Source organism: Colossoma macropomum, unplaced genomic scaffold (genome assembly GCF_904425465.1).
Source record: "Colossoma macropomum unplaced genomic scaffold, Colossoma_macropomum, whole genome shotgun sequence".
Taxonomy (NCBI): domain Eukaryota; kingdom Metazoa; phylum Chordata; class Actinopteri; order Characiformes; family Serrasalmidae; genus Colossoma; species Colossoma macropomum.
In genome coordinates this window covers 385622-409117 of record NW_023494910.1, presented here as the reverse complement: position 1 = coordinate 409117, position 23496 = coordinate 385622, and the positions used below count along the sequence as shown (strand labels likewise).

The 23496-nt window shown below is 37.0% G+C and overlaps 1 protein-coding gene across 1 annotated transcript in view; it reads left to right on the top strand.

Annotated features, from left to right (window-relative positions):
• LOC118800554 (NACHT, LRR and PYD domains-containing protein 12-like) overlaps positions 1-23496 on the top strand; it is a 97214-nt gene that overhangs the window by 51917 nt on the left and 21801 nt on the right. The window contains exons 3-9 of the mRNA XM_036560820.1: positions 10135-10251; positions 10571-10648; positions 10978-11029; positions 11595-11799; positions 12013-13780; positions 18386-18559; positions 21581-21754. Coding sequence (XP_036416713.1) covers positions 10135-10251; positions 10571-10648; positions 10978-11029; positions 11595-11799; positions 12013-13780; positions 18386-18559; positions 21581-21754 — 2568 coding nt within the window. The remainder of the gene's footprint in view (positions 1-10134; positions 10252-10570; positions 10649-10977; positions 11030-11594; positions 11800-12012; positions 13781-18385; positions 18560-21580; positions 21755-23496) is intronic.

Below are 23496 nucleotides of genomic sequence, written 5' to 3'. Positions count from 1 at the left end.
TTCATTACGTTCCAATTCTTGAATCCTTGAAACAAATTTTGAGTAACGATGATATCAGGGAAAAGTTCCTCACAGATGATGGATGCACAAGTATTCCGACACAGTACAGATCATTCCGTGATGGTGCCATTTATAGAGAGAGGGATTTTTATTCTGAAGATCGTAGAATCTGTATATTTCTATATGTAGACTATTTTGAGGTATGTAATCCCTTAGGAACATCTAGAAAAAACATAAGATAACATCTGTATACTGGATATTGGCAGATATCCCATCCTAGTTTTGGTCATCCCTCACTTCAGTGCATCTTGCACTTTTGTGCAGAGCTAATGATATTAAAAGATTTGGCTACACAGAGGTTCTCAAGCCACTCTTAGATGACATAGCTAAACCGGAACAAGATGGTATTTTGATTCCTGTCCTTGGGAAAACTATCAAAGGGTCTGTTTTTTATGTAGTTGCTTACAATCTTGGCGCACATTCAATTGCTGGCCTTGTTGAAAATTTCTCAGGACCGTACATATGTAGGTTCTGTTTTGGGGAGCGCTCTGAATTTCAAGAAAAGGAAGTGAGATTAGGTGCTTTCTGCCTGCGAACAAAGGACGATTATTCTGTTCATGTTCAGACTCTACAGGAAAACCCTGCACTAACTCATTGCTTGGGTGTGAAAAGGCCTTGCCCACTGACAGAGAAACTGAGCCATTTTTACATGGTTAAAGGCCATCCACCTGATATTTTGCATGACCTTGTTGAGGGGATTATTCCCATGCAATTGGCACTGTGCTTTAGTGATTTCATTGCCAAAAAATATGTCACACCTGAAGAGCTTAACACAGTCAAATCATTTCCCTACAAGTGGGGAGATAAGACAGACTGTCCACAGGCCATTCCCATCACATTCTCCACAAGAATAACTATTGGAGGAAATGCCCATGAAACCTGGACCCTCATTAGGCTGCTCCCACTAATGGCAGGACACAAGATACCATTGAATGAACCAGGATGGGATGTAATCATGTGTCTGAAAGACACAGTTGAACTTGTGGTAGCTCCAACCCATACTGAAGGAAGTATGTCATATCTTGACACAAAGATTTCTGAGCACCGACTCAGACTACTGGAAGCGTTTCCCCAGGTGAAATTGATCCCCAAACACCACTTCCTGGAGCTCTATCCAGCTCTCATTAAAGTGCGTGGACCTCTCATTGGATTTTAGACAATGCGATTTGAGGCAAAACATTGTTATTTCAAACAAATTGTGAGGCGCACAGGAAATTTCAGAAATGTAACATTTTCCCTGGCAACCAAGCATCAGTTGATAATTGCACACCACTTGCATGCAACTACAACAGTTCCCACTTTCAGTGCTGCCAGAGTATCCCTAGTGCCTGTAGCAGCTTTGCATTCAAATGTACAAGAAGCAATAAGAAGAGTCTCTCCAGGTCAGACCAGTGTACATCTTTCCATCACTGCGACACTGTATGGAACGACATACTCAAAAGGCATGATTTTGGCCTATGGATCTACTGCAGGACTCCCAGACTCTGTTGAAGTTCTTCAGATAGTAATTCTGAGAGACGAGGTTCATTTTATTGCTAAAGTACTCATTTCCTGGTATGATGAACACGTTTGAGGATTTGAGCTGGAGAGTACAGAGCTGAATGAGTTTTTGTGGAACAGAAGGATCTCACAGATGTATGTACACTGTCAGACTACAAGATTGCAGGAAGGTGTATGGTGATGCTGAAGCGCCATATCTGTCTGGAATAGTAGGTAAATGTTTGGTGAACTAATTCAAGTGGTATTGATCCTCTTTATCTTCTTTCGATTCTCTTCAATTCTCTCCTTCAAAACTAAACAATGCATGACAGAGCAAAAATAACTAATTTCATTGTTTTCTCATCTTTTTAAGGCTATGTCGTTAATATGGATGCAGCTGTGAAGTTTCGAGTCAACCTGGATCATGACATAAAGAAACTTTGTCTTCCTGGAATACCACGTATAGTGCAATAGTTGGAATCAGCAGTAAAGCAAGCATTTGGGATCTCAGTGGACATAAGCCTTCAGCACAAATACCCAGATTTCGATGACTTCATTACATTAAGCTCAACTGATGACCTGAAAGATAAGGACACACTGAAGATAGTGTAAACACCCTCTGCCGTAATATTAACAAATGTAGACTTTCCTGAGCTCTCAACAGCAGATTGCTCTTTCTCCAGATCAGTGTCAGAAAATTACTCTGTGTCTCCACCATCAAGTGACATCATCTCTGCAGAATCTGATGACACTATAGAACTCAGTCCCTGTAACCCTGGGATGCATAAGCCATGGCCTACAGAGTGTCCTTTTCCAAGGTTTTCATACAACACTGAAGTAGTGCTTCAAAAAGGGCATGAAAATGACCTCAGAGATGGTTCCCTTTTGTGCAAAAAGAGGTTTTACCCTGGTGTTAAGTCCCACATTCTGGAGTGTTTAGCTGAGGTCATCTTTTCTTACACTCCCTACCCAAATGATGCACAGCGGTGTGCAGTTGCAGAGGCTCTCATCAAACAGCACCCATGTTTGAAAGAACCAGGCTCTTTCAATGGTCTCTACGGATGACAACAGAGCCTGAAGTGTAAAGTAGGAAATTACCAAAGCAAACTTCAAATGCATCGGATTCCAGAAGTATTTGTTAATTCTGTAAAGCACAAACTTTCTGAAGACAAGAAATCAGCAAAGAATGTAAAAAAAGCACGGAAAGGCAAGGTGAACTACCTCCCCTCTCATCCTATTGGGAAACTGAAAATTTCCTTGAGAGTGTCAGGCTGGAGTTAATCTCTGAGACAAAGAAGAGGAATAATGGCAGAGTTGTAAACGCGATGATGACAAGAACCTTCAGTTTAAGAAGACATGAGATTGTAGGTCAAGCCCCAAGTATTGTAGATCTCCTAGAGAGATGGCCTGCTCTCTTTGAACAATCACAGGTAAGCAGAAATCAGCAAAGTTAAGGCTGAAATAATATCCATGGTCATCTTCAGGTATGGCTAAAGAATATAGTGCATAATGCATTTAGTAAAAAATATGTTTTATTAAATTTTACTTCACAAACCTTCATCACCAGATTCTGCTTTTTTATGCTGTGTCTTGTTCAGGTGTTAAAATTCCACACTGCTTGAAGTGCTTTATATTTGCCCCCCATTCACAGAGGAACCAACTACAGCAACTCTGATCAGGGTTATAATAAATAGGAAATCAATCAAACTGTCAAAAAAGTGTCTCATCTGAATAAATTCTATAGTTTTTAAGAATAAAATCAACCTGAGCTCGTAAATCTACACCTTAACACTCAAGAAGTAAAGGTTCATCAGGTTGAGAGAGGAGAGGAGAACACGAGGGGAGAGGAGAGCAGAGAAGACGAGGAGCAGAGAAAGCCGAGGACAGCCAACACTAAATGTTGTGCTTACTTACACCAGCTGACAAATCCTGCATAATATAGCTTTAAAATCTTCTCTGCAGTGAAAAATGCTGTAGTGTCCAGTTTGAATTTCATGTGATTATCCCCTCAGTGCAGTTTGTGAAAATTTTAGCCTCTGTTGTCTGAAGGCACCAAACTTGATTTATGTTTTTTTATTCATGCATTTTTATAGGTGCTTATAAATGCAAGTTTGGTGAATATGTTCCTTTTGCTATAAACAACTACATATTTAATACATAGCCGTAAACCCCTATATGTTGTTTAAGTGGAATAAAAACCTATCCCTTTAATAAGTAACCAAAGTGACATACTTGTGCTTACAGATCAATGAAGAGTTTTTGAGAATCAATGGCAAATCTCTTGAGCCAAGATTTATGTCACAGGTGGACGAATACACTCCAAACGTTATCACTTTTCAATGCAAAGGGAGGAGCCGTCGGTCAAAGAATCAAGTCCCAGATGTGGGCACTCTTAAATCAGCAGGTGGCAAGCAAGATACAAAACTTGGCTTTGGTCTTAAGGATTGGTGACATTTTTTCACCGATAGGTAGAATAAACTGTACCCAGACTGCACCGCTACATTTACAGCTATAACATTATTGCTAACTTCATACTCACCGGCACACGCTCTCTCAGTCGCTAGCTAGCACAAGCTATCCAAGTTATAAAGGAGTATGTTACTTGTTATAACACATTTTAGTTTAAAAAACATCTTGATGTTCCCATTTCTTATGGGGCAGGCAGCTCCTTTCACAACACATGTTGGTTCGCCTACATAGTTTAAATACAGAGGGTGTGGGGTTTGTTTTGGTGTAATCAGGCTGTGAATTCTGATCAGGTTTTACTTTTTGATAGGATCCATCTGCTTCTGTGGAGAAAAGGAGAGACGTGGAGATGCCTGACCGAATACATGGGGAAGAGACAAGAAGAACTCATCAGTGACCACCATGTATGTGTTTGGTTTAAAGCTACTTTTCTGTCTATCTGTATGTCTACATTGAAATTGTGATAATATAGGGATGATTTCCATTGCTCTTAAAAGATATTTGTGGACTTTTTTGAATTTTATGAACAGTCATCAGGATATTACATCAGTAACATTCATCATCGGTAAGTTAAGATTGGCCAACACAGCAGGCATATTTAAAGATGCTGTCGTACTTACTGTAGGTCAATATCTGTCACGTTTAGAGCATGTGAGTGGAGTGGATTGGTCAGAATTTCCACTACGCGCTTACAGTTGCTTCTGGCTGGTCTGCTTCATATTGCTCCATGCTGAACACAGATTTCACCCCACTCAACGAAAATCGTTCACTGCATGTTTAAAAAAAAAGGTTCACTGCTTGTTTCCCTGCTTCTCTGCCTGTCCTCTTTGTGTGCTGCTGGTGTGTCCATTTGACCGACACATGCAGAGCAGAGAGACCACAGCGGACAGGAAGACATGCAAAATCCAGCAATGTGGTTAACCTTGTGTTAGGGTTAACCTTAAACACCACATTTAGTGTGAGTGGTACCAGATCTGGAGTGGGGTGGAGCGGGAGATAAGGTGCTGCGTTAACTTCGCCAAAACTGGCCCTCGCTCCATACAAAATCCTCCTGCTCCCTTTCCCCACTCCACTCTGCTCACACATTCTGGTCAGGGTATCTGTCCAGTATCTGTCACCTTTAGAAACAAAGAGAAACTTTTGACTTTGTGTCTGATCTCCCTTTGAACCTGTTGGTATGTTTGTGTTACCTGTTTCTCTGACCAGAACTCTTTATTGTTCTTTGTCTCCACCAATAGAGTCGTGATGAAACCGAGGTGCATGCTGAACTCAGCAGTTGCCTGATGAAAATTTATGGGTGCCATCAGCCTGATGCCACTTCTGAGACATATCAGAGACTTTTTGTTGGAATGGGTCACATGTGCCCTAAAGCATCATCTAAATACACAAATCTCCTCACCAAGTTGTCTTAGATTACTTCTAAGTTCTCTCACCCTGATAGCCTTAAAACTGCCTTGACAGTTGACTGTTTTCAGTTTGGTGTGTTTCATGTGTTCAAAATAAGTTTGGCAAGTCTTTTGGCAAGTTACTCATGTAACAGGATTACAGTTAGCGTTTTCTTTTTGTGTTCATTCTAATGTGCTTTAAATGAAAATGGACTTTGGACTGTGTTCTGTACCAGTCATTATCTCATGAGGTAAATAGACAACAGTAGTGTGTGCGCAATTCAGGAGTTCTTTTAAAAATAATGTTTGTTAGAAATAGTGCTGAAAAAATATAGTCAAAAAGCCATATTTGATGCAATTATTTTTACACATACTGCAGTTTCAGTGTGAGTCAATGTAATGTTGTGTCTGGCATTTACCTTTATTAGAACATTGTAGCTTTAGGAATTTGGATATTTTGTGCCTAATTGTTCATTTCTACTTCAAAATCCACAAACACTTGAGTCATTGTTTGACATTGTTTTCCAGTTATTGTTAGAAGTGAAACTGGTTGCTAAGATTAAACAAATGTTATAATGTTAAATCCGTATTCCATCTTGTTCTTCTTAATAGAATAGTGAATGTTATTGACAGGAACAACTAATTATGTAAAGTGAGTCAAAAGGTGAAGGTTGTGATATAGAAATTATATACATATAAATGTATGCAGCAAAATTAAGTTACTCAAACTTGTACACATGTTGCTACAAGTGACGTGTACTGATTTTAATTAAGTTACTTGGAAAATTATGTTTACTTAACTAAGTTATATCAGTAGTGTTAACTCAGCTTGACTTTTCTGAGTTTGAGTTGACTCAACTCAAAAGGTCCAATGCAAACACATACCACACTTTTTTTTAAGTTAGATAAAGGTATTACTTTTTACAGTGCATTATTTTACCCAAAAATGATTAAATCAGTAAACAACATATATTAAAATATTTCTTGTGAGGTTGGACAAGCTTTACAGAACACTGGTAGAAATCCCATTAAACCTAATGAGAAACTGTATAACAAGACTCAATTTATATCTCAATACCTACATTTAGAGTCAGTTATTCATTCAACATAATGAGAAACTGTAGAACAGACTCAGTTTATATCACAATACCTACATTTAGAGTCAGTTATTCATTCAACCTAATGAGAAACTGTAGAACAGACTCAGTTTATATCACAATACCTACATTTAGAGTCGGTTATTCATTCAACCTAATGAGAAACTGTAGAACAGATTGAGTTTTTATCACAATATCTACATTTAGAGCCGGTTATTCATTCAGTCTAATAAGAAACTGTAGAACAGACTCGGTTTATATCACAATACCTACATTTAGAACCAGTTATTCATTCAGGCTAATGAGAAACTGTAGAACAGACAGTTTATATCACAATACCTACATTTAGAGTCGGTTATTCATTCAACGTAATAAGAAACTGTAGAACAGACTCAGTTTATATCACAATACCTACATTTAGAACCAGTTATTCATTCAGCATAATAAGAAACTGTAGAACAGACTCAGTTTATATCACAATACCTACATTTAGAGTCGGTTATTCATTCAACTTAATGAGGAACTGTAGAACAGATTGAGTTTATATCGCAATACCTACATTTAGAGTCAGTTGTTCATTCAACCTAATGAGAAACTGTAGAACAGACACAGTTTATATCACAATACCTACATTTAGAGTCAGTTATTCATTCAACATAATGAGAAACTGTAGAACAGACTCAGTTTATATCACAATACCTACATTTAGAGTCAGTTATTCATTCAACCTAATGAGAAACTGTAGAACAGATTGAGTTTATATCGCAATACCTACATTTAGAGTCAGTTGTTCATTCAACCTAATGAGAAACTGTAGAACAGACTCAGTTTATATCACAATACCTACATTTAGAGTCAGTTATTCATTCAACCTAATGAGAAACTGTAGAACAGATTGAGTTTATATCGCAATACCTACATTTAGAGTCAGTTGTTCATTCAACCTAATGAGAAACTGTAGAACAGACTCAGTTTATATCACAATACCTACATTTAGAGTCATTTATTCATTCAGCCTAATGAGAAACTGTAGAACAGACTCAGTTTATATCACAATGCCTACATTTAGAGTCAGTTATTCATTCAGCCTAATGAGAAACTGTAGAACAGACTCAGTTTATATCACAATACCTACATTTAGAGTTGGTTATTCATTAAACATAATGAGAAACAATAAAACACACTCAGTTTATATCACAATACCTACATTTAGAGCCAGATATTCATTCAGTCTAATGAGAAACTGTAGAACAGTCTCAGTTTATATCACAATACCTACATTTAGAGTCATTTATTCATTCAGCCTAATGAGAAACTGTAGAACAGACTCAGTTTATATCATACCTACATTTACAGTGAGTTATTCATTCAGTCTAATGGGAAACTGTAGAACAGACGCAGTTTATATCACAATACCTACATTTAGAGTCAGTTATTCCTTCAGCCTAATGAGAAACTGTAGAACAGACGCAGTTTATATCACAATACCTACATTTAGAGTCATTTATTCATTCAGCCTAATGAGAAACTGTAGAACAGACTCAGTTTATATCATACCTACATTTACAGTGAGTTATTCATTCAGTCTAATGGGAAACTGTAGAACAGACTCACTTTATCTACATGTTGTTCAAGATTCATCAACGATAAAGAGAGATTTTCCAGGTGAAGTGTAAAGATAGTGTTTAACTGAGTGCTGTGGGAGATCAAGCAGTCTGGGTCAGTTTATTATAGATACAGTGGAGGAGAATCATGGGTAATGAAACACTGTAAACAGTGGATCATACAGAACAGGGTTTCTGTATCGCTGGGCTGCAGACCAACAGTGGGCCATGAAGCACTGTCTGTAGTCGTCTGCAGGCCGGCACTCAGGGGGAGGCAACAGATCATAGTGGACTGGTATCATCACTTTCTCATACAGAATATAAGTGGAAAAAAAGATGAATTTAACAGTTAAGCCCTTAAAGGGCCAGGGCCCACTGGCAGGGACAAAGCTTTATTACACACTTCTATAAGCTAAGAATAGCTCAGCCAGGTTGCAGTGAATTCCCTGTAGTGACTGAATAATATGCTTTAATAGGTAATAAGTCTGGGATTTTAAGGGGTTAAGAATCAAAGAATCAAAAATTTTCAAATTCTAACCAGTATAAATATAAACAGAGACATAATAAAAATGTTGCAGTATCAGACCAATTAAACATCATCAGTTTGAGATGGCGCAGCTGCAGCTGTGCACTGCAGACAGTTAGTCAGAGCTGGAGAAGTTTCTAAAGCGTTTTCACGCCTACCTTGTTTGTCACACCTTTTCTTTAGTTCCCTCTGTATTGACATGTGTGAACACTTCACCTGTTCGGATCTGCAACACACAGCTGAACCAGTCCAGCAAAACCCGCGGATCTCGGTCCACTTCTAAACAAACCCTAGTTCAGGTCACTGCTGGTAGGAACACATTCTATAAAGAAAGATAACAGCAAAAATCTGTGTTTAATTTTGGCTCATGGATCATGATTTTGGCTCAATCACATTGACTAACGAATGATGAAGAAGCAGTTAGCACTAGGTTTATAATTAGTGTTGGATTGTGATGACGCTAATCCAAAAGCCTGGTGTGAAGAGTGTGACTTGACTCTTTTAACTAATGCACTAAAACTTTAAAAGTGAAAGAGAAATGCGACCGACTGCAGCTCCAAATGCAAAAATAATAAAATGTTTCCATAATATCACAGTCCACATTTACCTCGTATATTTCTATTAGTTTTTCTTTTCTCCCCTTTTTTAACATCACTGAAAACATTTTAATATGCTGTGTTTTAATATAACTGCAAACTGCAAATGTGGGTTTCTGTGATTGAACCAAAATGGAGGGTGTGATCTTTTTCAGGCCCTTTCTCAGGTTTTAAGATTCAGTACTTAAAAAAGAAAAGAAACATTGTTTTAAAAATAGTCTATTTGAGTTTCCTGTGTGCCGTTACGGTTTCTAATGATAAAGAGGTGGATCATGGGGAGGAAAAGGTTGAGAAACCCTGATACAGACGACAATCACTTCTGGAAGAATCTGCACACTTGCACTGTGTGGGAAATAGAAGAACTGTTAGACGTCATTACTCACCAGTGGACTTTCACAAGTGCTGTGATTGGTCCAGTAAAACACCCTCTTCACCCAGTAAAACACCTTCCAGCACTTCCTCCTGTGGTCTGAACTAATCCAGTCCAAACCGGTTTACAGTGGAAGTGAAGCCTTCAGCAGCTTCTGTTTAGAGAAGAGAAGATCATAAATAGAGAGAGAAAAGCTCAGAGGTAATTACTGAAGATCAACACACAGAATTTAATTTCTGACTTGATGATTAAAGACATTTCAGACACAGAGAGAGCAGAACATCACTGTGGAACTCAGAGACAGAACTATATTTCAGAGAACAGCTTTCAGATGAAGTTAACATGTAGACTTCAATACTTCTGTGTGTGTGTTTACAGGATTAGGTCTAATCTGAAGGAGGACCTCCAAAATGAGTTTCTCTGAGGAGCAGCACTCACCAAAAGCTGAGAGGTGAGAGAATCATGGGATTTGGGGTAAAGACTGTATGTTCTCATCTACACCAACATGCAGGAACGTTTGTAGATCATGTCTGATATTGGTTGTGTTCTAGACTGGTTCAGGGTCAGAGATCTGACTCACCTGAACCCAGCTGTGTGTCCATGAAGAGTGACCAGTCAATGGACAAATATATACACTTCAGAGAGGATAACAGTTCATCTGAGATCAGGTATGAATGATGTGAAACTAAAGAATGAGATAAAAACATAACAAAAGAAACAAGGAATACAAAGTCTTTTCTGCTTTACTGTACATTTTTATATTCTGCAGAAAAAAATTGTGTAAAAACATGGAGTGAATAAATCACACACAGGGTATGGTACTGAATATTGAAATGTATGTTGTAACAATATATTAGTACATAAAATTAAATAGTTTGTTTAATTCACTACATTTACCTTAATAAACTATGAGTTGTAGTGTTTAAACCTTTGTGTATTTTACTGTAACAATATTTTCCCTATTTTGTTTGTTTTTCCTGATCCCAGCTACGTGTCCATGAAGAGTGATCAGTCAAGGGGGACTCCACTAGTATTCAGAGAGGAGGACAGATCTACTGATCTGAGGTAAAGACAGTTTTAAGTATGAATGGTGCAGTAAAACATTCCTCACTTCCAGTCCCACTAAACTGTGCAGTGCTGTGACTCTACAGAACCTGGAGTGAAGAACACTGGATTAGGGGATTAAATTAAAGATCTAATACTCAGCGTTCATTAATAAAGTTTCAGCTGCTGCTAACATTCATTATATATATCTAATATATCTACACAGTGAATGTAACTGAATTTGAAATGAATATGTTGTAACATATGAAAGTGTGTTTATTGAGCTGTTGTTCACAATACACGACTGATAATCTTACGATTTCTAACAGAGTTCTTATGATTTCTAACAGAGTCCAGAAGAACTCAGATATTACCAGGAGAAACATGGAGATCATATTCAAGGTTTGTGCATGTGTGTGTGTGTGTGTGTGTGTGTGTGTATGTGTGATTATGTGTGTGTGTGTGATTGTGTTACGTGAATTACATGTACATCATTTGTAGTAAGACCATGAAATATATTTGTAAATTGAGTTTTCTGTCTGATTGATGTTTCCGTTTAGAGCAGGTTTGTTATTTCAGAAAAAAAAAAAACAGTCATTTACTTTTCTTTTGTATCAGTGATTTGGGTGATATCTTGTTTAACTGGTGGTGATGAGCAGTGATTCTGGGTTTTTCATATAATTTGAGACAATATGAATCATAAATTACCTTCTCACCATAACTGGTGCTCTAAAAGTGTTTTATGCCAAGAATAAATTTCATAAGATAAAATTGTATTCTTCTATCATCCTGATTACTCAATAATAACAACAACATCAATAACAACAACAACAAAAACAATAACAACAACAATAATAATAATAATAATAATAATATTAGTAATAATAATAATAATGATAATAATAATAATAATATTGTAGATTCCCTCACTCTGATCCTGTTTCTGTACCTTTGTCGCCTTAATCAGGAGCTGGAGCACAAAGTCATCTCTCTGGTGAAGAATCAGCTGAAGAGGTTTGTGAAGCTGCTGAGTCTGGATTACCCAGCATGTTCTGAGAGAAAGGTAGAGGATGAGGAGGATCAGAGCAGTGTCAGAGAGGGGGCGCTGAAGATCACACTGACCGTCCTGAGGAACATGAACCAAACTGACCTCGCTAACACACTACTGACCAGTAAGACATCAGGGTCACGTGGTTATTCATCATATTAATATCAAGAGTTTAAATGATCAGGATAATGTAATATTAATAATAATCATCACAGAACTATTAGATTTTCTTATTGACCAGCTTTGTGTGATGTCACTATAATGTGTCATAGTGTGTTTGTTTCAATGCTGAAACTAAATATTAATATTTATTGTTACTGTTTCCTCTTTTTATCAGAACTGGCTCCTTCTTGTCATCAAAAGCTGAAATCAACACTGAAGGAAAAATTTCAGAAAATGAATGAAGGAATCTCAAATTCGGGAACCTCAACCCTTCTGAATGAGATCTACACAGAGCTCTATGTCACAGAGGGAGGGAGTGGAGAGGTCAATCATGAACATGAGGTCAGACAGATTGAAACAGCATCCAGAAGACCAGCAACACAGGAGAAACCCATCAAATGTAATGACCTCTTTAAAGATAATTCCATCAGAGCTGTGCTGACTAAAGGAGTTGCTGGAATTGGAAAAACAGTGTCTGTGCAGAAGTTCATTCTGGACTGGGCAGAAGAAAAGGCAAATCAGGACGTCCTCTTCATATTTCCACTTCCTTTTAGAGAGCTGAACTTGATGAAGGAGAAAAAACTCAGTCTGGTGGATCTTCTTCATATTTTTTTCTCAGAAACAAAAGAACTAAAACCAAGAGACTATCATCACTACAAGGTCATGTTCATCTTTGATGGTCTGGATGAGTGTCGACTTCCTCTAGATTTCCAGAACAATGAGTGCTTATTAGATGTAACACAGTCAGCCTCAGTGGATGAGCTGCTGACAAACCTCATCAAGGGGAATCTGCTTCCCTCTGCTCTCCTCTGGATAACTACTCGCCCAGCAGCAGCCAATCAGATCCCTCCTGAGTGTGTTGACCAGGTAACAGAGGTACGAGGGTTCCGTGACCCTCAGAAAGAGGAGTACTTCAGAATGAGAATCAGTGACCAGAGCCTGGCCAATAAAATCATCTCCCACATGAAGTCCTCAAGAAGCCTCTACATCATGTGCCACATCCCAGTCTTCTGTTGGATTGCAGCCACTGTTCTAGAGAGAGTGTTGGGTGGAGCAGAGAGTGGAGAGATCCCCAAGACTCTGACTCAAATGTTCACCCACTTCCTGATCTTTCAGATCAAACACAAGGACCAAAAGTACCATGGGAAATGTGACACTGATCCTCAGCAGACTAGAGAGTGTATTCTGGCACTGGGAAAACTGGCTTTCCAACAGCTGGAGAAAGGCAATCTGATCTTCTATGAGAAAGACCTGAGAGAGTGTGGCATTGATGTCAGAGAAGTGTCAGTGTACTCAGGAGTTTGTACCCAGATCTTCAGAGAGGAGTTTGGGCTGCACCTGGGGAAGGTGTTCAGCTTTGTGCACCTGAGCGTTCAGGAGTTTCTGGCTGCTTTATATGCATTCATTTCCTTCATTTCCTACAACAGAAATGTTCTGCCTACAGGATTTTTTGATTTATTCAGAAAATCAACAATTACAAATTTCCTCAAGTCGGCAGTGAACAAGGCCTTACAGAGTGAGAATGGACAGCTGGACCTTTTCCTCCGCTTCCTTCTGGGCCTCTCACTGGAGTCCAATCAGACTCTCTTACGAGGCCTACTGACCCAGACAGGAAGCAGCTCTCACAGCAAAGAGGAAACAGTCCAGTACATCAAGGAGAAGATCAGGAAGAATCCCTCTCCAGAGAAAACAATCAGTCTGTTCCACTGTCTGAATGAACTGAATGATCATTCTCTGGTGCAGGAAGTCCAATCATACCTGAACAGGCGAGGTTCCAGTGGACTCAGTAGAGCTGAGCTCTCTCCTGCTCAGTGGTCAGCTGTGGCATTTGTGTTGCTGAATTCAGACGAAGAGCTGGATGAGTTTGACCTGAGGAAATATGATCCATCAGAGAAATGTCTTCTGAGGCTGCTGCCAGTGGTCAAAGCATCCAGAAAAGCTGTGTGAGTATTTTCATATTTTCGGATTAGTGCAGTCTACTTTTAGATACTGGTATTTTTCCCACCTCGTTACATGATGTCTTTCTGTTATTGTTATTGGTAGCACTTGGCACTGCTTGTTAATTCATGAACAGTCAGTGAAACTTCTTTTGGTATCAGATTTTTTTAATCTGCCAATCTAGAGCCATATAATGAACAGTGAGTCACATTTGTGCATGTGAAAATGTATCACATTTTTTTCGTTTTTCGTATCCGTCCCTGTTTGTTTAAAATCACTACTGTTTTCATTCTGTTTCATCCACTTTCACTGACAGTTGCTTTCAGACTCTTCTACAAAATTTCATTATTACAGCTTTTCTCGAGCTTTGCACTAGTATTGGCGGAGCAGTTCCCCAGTGCTTCTCTGTTGTTGTAGTCTATGAATCTCTTTCTTTCATGTTTCAATGATATTAAATCATTACCTGTCTGTGTTTCCTTAACGAGCTCTTCCATTTTCCCTGTTGTGTTTTGTTTATTTCCTGCTGATTGTTCATCATTTCAGTCTCTTCTTCATTTATAACTCTTTCAAACTTAACATCTTATCCGTGATACATTTAAATACATTGATGGCGTCTACTTCAGCTCTTTAATATCTGCCGCCTGAGTATCCAGGATGTGTCAGTGCACTGAATCCACACTGACTCACTGATTTAAACTGGAGTTTTCTTTTTCATCGAAAGTCATGGCAGCATGTTAGCATATAGTAACATGAATGAAAAAATGATGATTATACTTGATTCCTTCATACATGATAATATTTCATGACCTAAGATACAGAGTGGACTCAAAATCTAATACTGCAACAGTAGATGTCAGCAGTGTTTATGTCCATGTTGGTCATTAAAATGGATCAGCAAGTGGAACTGAAGTTTTCTGTGTTTCCATGAATGTGTAAATGAATCTCAGTGCTGGCTTTATTAGTGGATGAACTGAGATTTGTTTTGAGTGAGTGTCCTCACACATTAAGAGTTAAAGTTACCTCACTGTGGAAACACTTATTTATGAGATAATATTATGAGAGGAATTAGGAAAAGACCCTTTAAATTAGCTTAAATTTAAAATACCACATCTATCAAAATCTTGTTAGTTCATGTCCCTGGTTTTATTAAGTGTGAGTCATCATATGTATGATAGATATATTCATTATATAGTCATATATCTAGGGGTGGAAAATGTGGCAAAAATAGTATATTATTACACTTCAAGACGTTTTCATGATACATGATGGGCATCACAGTATTTAGTGTTTCTGAGATTTAGTAAGTTGTAGTGGGATAGAAAATAGAACCTATAGTGCCTCATGTAAAAATGATATAATACCTACAACAACATTGACTTATTGCATATTAAATACTGCACCAGAAAATCCAATTAAACAGGACTAATTATTCTCTCTTCATAATGAAACATGCGGTTAGTTAGATTTTTTTAAGTGCTCATGATGTTTACAACATGCTCAGAAAAGTGCACTGTCACATTTTGTCACGATAACAATAAAGTGTCTTCAAACTACTCATATCTAATAGTTTGGAAATGATATCTATTGGTTTATTAATAGTTATAAAATTCTTGCAAGGCATTAATAATTGTATTATTGGTATCAGAAAAAGAAACCACTACTTTAGTCACATAAGAATAATCAGACTTTAATACTTAGAACTTATTAAATTATATAACTTGAAATTGTATGCATTTATTTTTTTGCATAAAAATAATAATAATTGACTGAATTATCTATTTCCTTTTTCGTGATCATTTTTTTAATTTGTTTACTGATAATCAAGCAGCACTTTATCACAACAATTCAGAACTGAAGGAAAAAAAACCAACAACCCCCTTACCTGCCCCATCACAGCCCACTGGTCCATCCCTCCCCAGCCCACTGGTCCATCCCTCCCCAGCCCACTGGTCCATACCGCCCTCTCACGCCTCAGGAGGACTCCATTGCCCACAACCCCTCGGGAGATCATATGACTGTGGAGGGTTGTGCACGCACCTATCAGCGCTCTCATTCACCGGAGTACTAAATACATTCACCTGTGTTTATTGTCATATGACCCACTTAGTATAGTTTATAAGCCCGGGCTTTAGTCTTAGTCGTTGCGAGGTATTGTTTCTTCTTGAACTTGCTAAGCGTTTCTATTATCTGTTTGCCACTACCTGTTATGACCCACGTTTTGTTTCACTGACATTGATTTTTGCCTGTCCCTTCTCGTACTTTTGCTGACTGTTTTTGGATACGTGTTTTGACTTTTTGGCCTGGTTTTTTGACTACGATATCGGATCTCTCCCTTGGTGTTGTTTGCTTTGGTTATGATCACTTCGGTGATATTGTACTGCTTCCTAGTTACGACCCACGCATGTTTTTTGACCTCTTCTTTGTCGCAATCGAATAAAGCCTGGTGTACATTTTTTATCCGCAAGCGTCTGGATTCTGTTGCATCGTCACACTCCCCATTTTCTGTACTTTTATACTATTTACTAAATAAGATTTAGTGAAAAGGATGATGTTTCAATAATAAAATGAAAAAAGAGAGAAAAGAATGTTAGCCTATAAGATGAATCTCACTGATGTTCCAATCTTTTTGTCACATCACAACAAATCTGTTTCCATGTCTAAAGAGTAGATGTTTTACCTTTATTAATCCCAGCTGTGGCCAATTCTAACATAGCTATGTCACGCAGTTGAAATGTCGTACACTTAGATTATGTGGGTGAAGCCACCTCTGTGCAATGATTTTTTTAGCCAATGTTAAACCAGCGAACCGCATCTTCCTTTGTTTCCCTGTTAAATTTAAATTGGAGTCATCGTTTAGCAACAATACAGCTGGATCCACAGGAATTTCTGGTCCAATCAGGGCATAATATGGTAGTAACCTTTATCCAGAAGTCATTAACATCCCCACATTCCCACAACACGTGCAAAAAAGTTCCCATTGGTTGTTGTGGACAATGGCTGCAGTAGGGATTTACGCAGTTTTTGTTAGGAAGTGTTTTCGTGGTGTCCAGTATAACTTATGACAATGTTTAAAATGGATCAGTTGATCATTGGGGTTCTTTGATGCATGAAATATATTTCCTCATACTATGTTCCAATCAGTTGTATTAACAGAAAGTTCCTTTTCCCAGACAAACTGAATTTGGAGCTTCTTATACAATGTTTTAGTGAGATGAGAATATATAGTTGAATATATAGTCAAGACCTCGTGGCGGAGCAATAATGACCCAGCTATGAATTGGATGCGGCTTGATTCTTGTTCCCCATGGACCCCCATATGCTTTAAGGGCTGAACGTAATTGTAAATACAGAAAGAAGGAAGATCTTGGTTTATTGAAGATTGTTACTAAATTTTCAAAACTTAACATCCCTTCTGAATTAAATACATCTTCAAGAGTTTTAATATTCTGTTTTCTCCATGGCTGTTTTAAATGACTTTTACTTTTAACTGTACTGTTACTGCAGTGCCTGAATAAAAGATAAAGATAGAGGCACACACACACACACACACACACACACACACACACTGTTTACACTGTGGAGCGTAACAAGTTATAAGCATATTATAGTACATATTACATTAAATTATATGTATAAAAAGTAATTACACTGCTTTAGTTATCATTCATGAAGAAAATAGTTTATAGTATAGCATTCATTAATGCACATGTAAAACTGAAATGATTATTATCTTTAATTAACTACTGATTAAGTTGCTAATAATTAAATGGCTACTTATAGGGGCCTGATATTATAAAGTGTTACCAAAATGCATCTTGTCCCCTGCTGCCTGACTATGGAATCAAAATCAGAGGTATTTTTAAAGGGTTAGATATCTACTACATTAAAGTAGATTTAAAAAAAAAAAACTGTGTTTTTTTTACTCGCTTCACTTGTAGTTTATTATCCAAGGTATGTTTGTTTAGTTTTATTATATCTTAGTTTATTATATCTTAGAGTATTTGATAAATAATATTGACTATAAGAGCTGGACACTGTATCTTTTTAAATGTAAAAAGATTTACTGACTTTACTCAAAAAGTTATTAATTAATTATTTTGGATAACTGAAAAATGTATATTTTCTCTGTGTGTTTGTGTGTGTGTGTGTGTGTGTCTGTGTGTGCCTCTATCTTTGTCTTTTATTCAGGCACTGCAGTAACAGTACAGTTTCACTCCAGTCCATGTCTTCCTCCTCCACTCAGAGTTCATTCAGTATTCTAGTCCATGATCAGCCATACATCATACAAAGTTATTGATCTTATGTGTTCAGGGTGTGAGTTAGAACACAGCAGATAAACTCATCAGCATCATGATGAAAATATTGACTTGTAAAGAGAATTTTAGTGTCAAAAGAAATCCTGTTACCAACATCCAGTGTATTATCAACATCCAGAGTATTATCAACATCCAGAGTATTATCAACATCCAGTGTATTACCAACATCCAATGTATCCAGTATTTCTAAATGTAAAGATGAAGTCTTTTTGAATTTATGGAGAGTAACATCACTCCATTCAAATTCTCCTGATTTAAACTCTACCATGTGCTGTGTTTATTCTGTCTTTACAGACTAGCTGGCTGTAATCTCATGAAAGCATCTTGTGAAAAACTATCATCAGCTCTACAATCAGTAAACTCCTCAATGAAAGAGCTGGACCTCAGTAACAATGACCTGCAGGATTCAGGAGTGGAGCTGCTGTCTGCTGGACTGAAGAGTTCACACTGTAAACTGGAGACTCTCAGGTGAGTTTTCTGTAAATTAGATCTTTAATCAACAATTTCATACATTCATTGTTATCTTTTGGTGAAAAGGGCCATTTTATATAAATAAATGTGCCTTTTAATTGAATCCTGTCAATTTGGAGATTATCTGATTTGGGTGGGTAGTCCTGCTGCCATCAGTGAGAATTCAGTAACACTTTACAGATCATTAATCAGTGGGTGGTTAAATGGTAGTAATATGATAACAAGTTGCACTAACTTACATGCTTTAATTTTATAATGTATAGTACTTTAGTAATTTTAGTTTTTATTATTTGGTGATGAAATGGAAACATTGATAACAAACGAATAATTTATAAAGAAAATGCAATTTTCAGTTACCCAAAATAATTAATTAATTAAGTAACTGGTGAGTAAAGTCAGTAAATCTTTTTACATTTAAAAATATATAGTGTCCAGCTCTTACAACACAGCATCTGTTTAATCAAGATAATATACCAATTATTTTATATCTTTATGAGTTTTATAATATTACGGTTATTATTCCAAAATAATAAGAGGTTTGGCTTAAATTTATAGTATCAATGCTGTAAAATACAGTTCAATGGTTTCTACTGTGTTTCTTAACCAATATGTCTTTAAATGGTCAGATGCAGTGGCATGTACAGACATATTTGGGACACTGTGTAAAGTGTAAATTAATGTAAATAAAAACAGAATGCAATGATGTGCAAATCTCATAGACCCATATTTTATTCACAATAAAACATTAACTCATTTAGTGCTTGATGGCAGCAACGCATCTCCCTGAAGTTGGGACAGGGGCAACAAAAGGTTGGAAAAGTAAGCCGTACAAAAACAGCTGCAGGAGCAATTTGCAACTAACTCACATGACTGGGTATAAAAAGAGCATTTTAGGCAGGCAGAGTCTCTCAGAAGCAAAGATGGGCAGAGGTTCACCAATCTGTGAAAAACTGTGTCTAATAATTGTGGAATAATTTCAGAACAATGTTCCTCAACATAACATTGCAAAGACTTTGGATGTCCCGCCATCTACAGTACATAATACCATCAAAAGATTCAGAGAATCTGGAGAAATCCCTGTACTCAAGGGACAAAGCTGACGGTCAATATTGGATGCTCGTGATCTTCGGGCCCTCAGGCAGCACTGACTGCATGGGCTCAGGAACACTTCCAGAAATCATTGTCTGTGAACACAAATCACTGTGCAATCTGCAAATGCAAGTTAAAGCTGTATCATGCAAAGAAGAAACCATATATAAACAGGATCCAGAAATGCTGCCAACTTCTCTGGGCCAATTTCATTAAGAGGGACTGAGGAAAGTGGCAAAGTGTCCTGTGGTCCAATGAATCAAAATTTGAAATTCTTTTTGGAAATAATGGACACTGCATCCTCCAGGCTAAAGACCTCCCTGCTTGTTGTTAGCACACAGTTTTAAAGCCAGCATCTATGATGGTATGAGGGAGCATAAGTGCACATGACATGGGTGTCTTGGATATCTGTGATGGCACCATTAATGCAGAATGAAATATACAGGATTTGACAACATGGTGCCACCCAGACAGAGTCTTGGCCTGCCTGCAGTCTGGACCTTTCACCAGTAGAACATCTGGCACATCATAAAATGAAAAATCCACCAAAGAAGACCCAAAGAAGACCCAGGACTGTTGGGCAGCTAGAATCCTACATCAGACAAGAATGGGACAACATTCCTCTCCCAAAACTCCAGCAATTGGTCTCCTCACTTCCCAGACATTTACAGAGTGTTGTTAAAAGAGGAGTGGATGCTACACAATGGTAGACATGGCCCTGTCCCAACTTTCTTGAGATGATTTGCTGCCATCAAGTTGTAAATGAGTTAATGTTTTTATGAAATGATAAAATGTCAACCTCTGATATGTGTTCTGTTGTGAATAAAATATAGGTACATGAGATTTGCGAATCATTGCATTCTGTTTCTATTTAGATTTATTTACATATGACACAGCATTTTTAGAATGGGGGTTGTAGTTTCTGAATTATTAAAAGATTATTTAGTCACTATAAAAATAGTCAATCACACTCATAACTGATTTATTACAAATTATATTAGTCGGACTTAGTTACAAAAATGTGAGTGGTGTATGCCCTGTTTTAATTTTCTGTTGTACAGCCTTCTCATTAATGCTAACTAGTCATTATTGCATGCATAATTCATACTCTTTGAACATTAAAATAATTCACGGGACCGCTATTATGAAGTATTACTTCAAAATGTAGTTATAAATATTTTATAGCACATACTGCATTAAAATATATTCATGAAAATAAGTCATAGTGCTTTAGTTATTATTCACTAGGTAAAAAGTGAACAATTACATTTTTGAATTTATTGATGTACAAGAAAAAGAAACATGATTATTAATGTAATTAACATTATTTTATTTAAAAATTAATTTGCTATTCATATGGGTGTGTTAATATAAAGTGTAACCAAAATGCATCTCAGCCCTTGCTGTCTCACTTCAGACTAAGATCACTGCCAATCTAGGTATTTTAATGAATTATCTGCTTTAGTAAATAATTTTTTTTTACTTATGTCAAAGTAATTTATCATCCAAAGTATGTTTCGTTGTTTGTTCTGTTTATCTGTTCACATCATAATCAATATCCAACACTGACTGCATATATACTTAATCTTTGTTGTACAAAAATGCTGCAAACAAAGTACATTTTAAGTTAAACCATCAGAAAATTGTTCACAGTATAAATCACTTTCATATTGTTCAAAGTTATTGATGTAATGTTTGCAAGTTGTGAGACAGAACACAAGGACTGAACTCATCAACATCATGAATACGTTTACATTTTAGTGAGTTGTAATTGTAAAGTCACTTTTAGTGTTAGGAAGAAATCAGGCAACGGACATCTATGTACTACTTTCTAAATGTTTAGATAAAGTAACGTGTTGAGAACAACATCAGTCTTTTTGAATTCTCCTAATTTAAACTATACCATGTGGTGTATTACTGATTTTACAGACTAGCTGACTGTAATCTCAGGACGGCATCTAGTGAAAAACTATCATCAGCTCTACAATCAGTAAACTCCTCCCTGAAAGAGCTGGACCTCAGTAACAATGACCTGCAGGATTTAGGAGTGGAGCTGCTGTCTGCTGGACTGAAGAGTTCACACTGTAAACTGGAAACACTCAGGTGAGTTTTCTGTAAATTAGATCTTTAATCAAAAATTAAGCTCTTATGTTTCAGACATTTCTGATATTGTGGAATGGGCACTCATACACTCATACATACATTCAGTCTTTTGGTGAAATGTGGCTTTATGAATATTGTGGTTTTCACTTGACTTATGCAGATTTGGAGATTTAGGAGGTGGTCCTGCTCCCAGCAGAGAGAATTCAGTAACACTTTACAGATCTGTAGTAAGTGGGCAATGATATGATAGTATTATGGTAACAAGTTGTGCTAACCTAAACAAAATGCATGCCAGCAAAGGGTGACTGTGGAGAGCCACCCCTACTCCTGTGGGACTTGCATTTAAGCTCATGGCAAATGGTAGTTTAGCCTCACACCTTTGTAGATGGGTGACTGGTTTGGTACCCAGAGTGTCCTTTTCTAAATGAAAAGGACAGATTAAAAGAGGACTACAAAGAGAAACTGTCTGAAGAATACAAAAAGATAAAAACAGAGCCAAAACTAAAAACGGCTCTCCAAAACAAAAGAAAAGATGACAAAAAAGAGCCCAAAAATATACATAAATGAGAATAGTGGCTGAAACAAGAAACAATCCCAAACCAAAAGGAGAAAAAGAGAAACACAAAAAATCTGCTTTGATCTACATAAAGTTTCTTATGATATGTTTCCTGGTGGTGCAGTCATAATGTATCGGGTCACCATTCATTATGTTTGTGGTTCAATCCCAGCTTTAAGTGATTTCAACCCAAAGGTGCACAATCATGTACAAGTCCTTCCACCACATCTATGTCATTTATATTCTCTAAGTCTATGTATAATAAATATAATTATAATACACAACAAATCATTCATTCCTAGTTCCCTAAACCCCTTTCTCACAGGTTTTCCTCTGTGCACTTCAATCAAATCTCCTATGTCTTATCAGAAATGTAGAGTTAGTTATTAATTGTAGTGGTTAGTAATTTGTAATAAAATAGATAAAAAAGATAACATATTCTAACAGTCCCTCTTCACAAGAAACGAAAATGTGTAAATGCTGGGTAAAACAAGTTCCATGGTTGCCTTAAGGTCAGTTATTAACCTCAGAAATATACACATTTGTATCACTTCAGCCACAGAAACGTGTGTCACTTTCGAGGAATTCGAGGATGTGTCCAGAACACAGAACAGTGTCAAGTCGAGTCCCAACTAAATAAAAGATATAATAAAGAATATAACTATGTAATTTATCATCCAAAATATGTTTAATTGTTTGTTGTGTTCATCATATCACATCATAATCAATATCTAACATTGACTGCATACAAACATACTTCTTGTTCTACAAAAATGCTGCAAAGTACATTTGTAGATTATACCAACAACAAATATATATATTTGCAGAACAAATCACTTTTAAATTTTTCATAGTTATTGATGTTATGTTTGCAAGATGTGAGACAGAACACAAGGCCTGAAATCATCAACATCATGATGACTAAATGTATATTTTAGTATCTTTTATTGTGAGGAAGAAATCAGACAACAAACATCCAGTGTAGTAATTTATAAATGCATAGACAAAGTAACACATTAAGAACAACATCATTCCTTTTGAAATCTCCTGATATCAGCCATATCATGTGGTGTATTACTGATTTTACAGAGTAGCTGGCTGTAATCTCAGGACTGCATCTTGTGAAAAACTATCATCAGCTCTACAATCCATAAACTCCTCCTTGAAAGAGCCCCCAGCCCTGGCA